Source organism: Austrofundulus limnaeus, unplaced genomic scaffold (genome assembly GCF_001266775.1).
Source record: "Austrofundulus limnaeus strain Quisiro unplaced genomic scaffold, Austrofundulus_limnaeus-1.0 Scaffold0, whole genome shotgun sequence".
In the NCBI taxonomy this organism is placed as follows: domain Eukaryota; kingdom Metazoa; phylum Chordata; class Actinopteri; order Cyprinodontiformes; family Rivulidae; genus Austrofundulus; species Austrofundulus limnaeus.
In genome coordinates, this window is record NW_013952402.1 from 1998143 (window position 1) to 1999549 (window position 1407).

General features: G+C 47.6%; 1 protein-coding gene across 2 annotated transcripts in view; it reads left to right on the forward strand.

Moving 5' to 3' along the window:
• The window catches only part of slc35f3b (solute carrier family 35 member F3b), a 78318-nt gene that overhangs the window by 42187 nt on the left and 34724 nt on the right, over window positions 1-1407 (forward strand). The window contains exon 1 of one of the 2 annotated variants that reach the window (XM_014009744.1): window positions 1054-1387. The exons of the other annotated variant lie outside the window; for it this stretch is intronic. Coding sequence (XP_013865198.1) covers window positions 1312-1387 — 76 coding nt within the window. The 5' untranslated portion in view covers window positions 1054-1311. Of the gene's footprint in view, window positions 1-1053; window positions 1388-1407 lie in introns of those variants that run through there. 2 annotated transcript variants of the gene reach the window in all.

Sequence of the window (1407 nt, forward strand, 5' to 3'; positions counted from 1 at the left end):
ACTGTATATAGTTTATATTGAATTTCATAAAAGCTAGTACAACTGAACTGTTCAGGCATTTATTTTTTTCTAAATCTTAATATGTAGTCTTCACATTCTTTAAAGGTAACTCTGATGGATTTGAGAGAACGATCATAGAAAGAAGTTGGATTATTTAAATAAACAACAGGCTAGCATGTTTTACTTTTTGTATTAGCAATATTAATCACATATTTGCATGGTACAAATTGATTTCTGTTGTGAGTATGAAAGATTATGCTGTTATGTTTGGTCACATTTTCAAAGAGCCACTGCAGAGGGACTAAAGAGCCACATGTGGCCCCAGAGCCGCAGGTTGCAGACCCCTTGTCTTACAACAGCCATCTGGAAGCTGGAGGGGCGGAGTGTGAAGTGTTTTTTTTAAATGTTATTTAAAGAGACAGTCTCAAAACGAGTTGATCTGAGACAAAGGGGTGAAAGAGGGGCTTGTGGAGTTACAATAAGGTGGCATTCTGGTGAAAGCATTGCAGTTCCACTTTGATTTAAATGRGAAAAAGAAGGARTWAAAAGGATATGCCTCCTTTAAAGTTTGTCACGAGAAGCAGGGAACATGTAATCTTTTATTTCTTTATGAATCCCAGACATTTATTCTGCATGATTTCATGAGTTTTATTATGAGTTCCTAAAGTTTGGGTGGTTATTTTATTAATTCCAAATGTTTATAAGATAAAATCCTCACATCACCCTCCCACCTCTTCTGTCTCAGTCCCATTTCTGTCACACAGAGTCCATTTATAGCCTGAGAGTTTGTTTTTCGAACCGGGTCAGAGCCCTTAGTCTTCTCACTTACATAGTCTGATTTTTTTTCCCTCTGTTCTTATTTGTCCCTGGGGTGGGCACTGCGAAGAAGGAGTGGGGGCGTGGGATGTCTGGGGCCTCAGTGCATGAGGGGGATGCTCTGTGGTGGGACGCACCTCAGTTAGGCTGATTAATTCGTGACGTTGGCAAATTGCAGCAAATGCCAAACAGCGCGTGAGGGAGAGGAGAGGAGCGGAGCGGAGCGGAGCGGAGCGGAGCGGAGAGGAGGGGAGAGCGCAGCGCCGCCCGGACGCGCTGGATTCGGTAGATTTGGGGCGGAAAGGCAAGCGGAGGGAGAAGGTGGGTGGGGGACAGAACAAGCCTCCACGGAAGCGGGAGTCCGATGGACGCGAGGGGACGGAGAGCGGGAKAGCGGCCGTGAGGGTCCCATCGAGAGGTCCGGAGTCTGCACCAAACCGGCGTCAGGGATGTAGTCGCAGCGGTTCGGAGCTCAGTCCGTCCGAGCTCATCATCATGAAGAAGCACTCCGCCAGGGTCGCCCCGCTGTCCGCCTGCGACAGCCCGGTGCTCACCCTCACCAAGGTGGAAGGTAGGGGTGGGTGGTGGTGG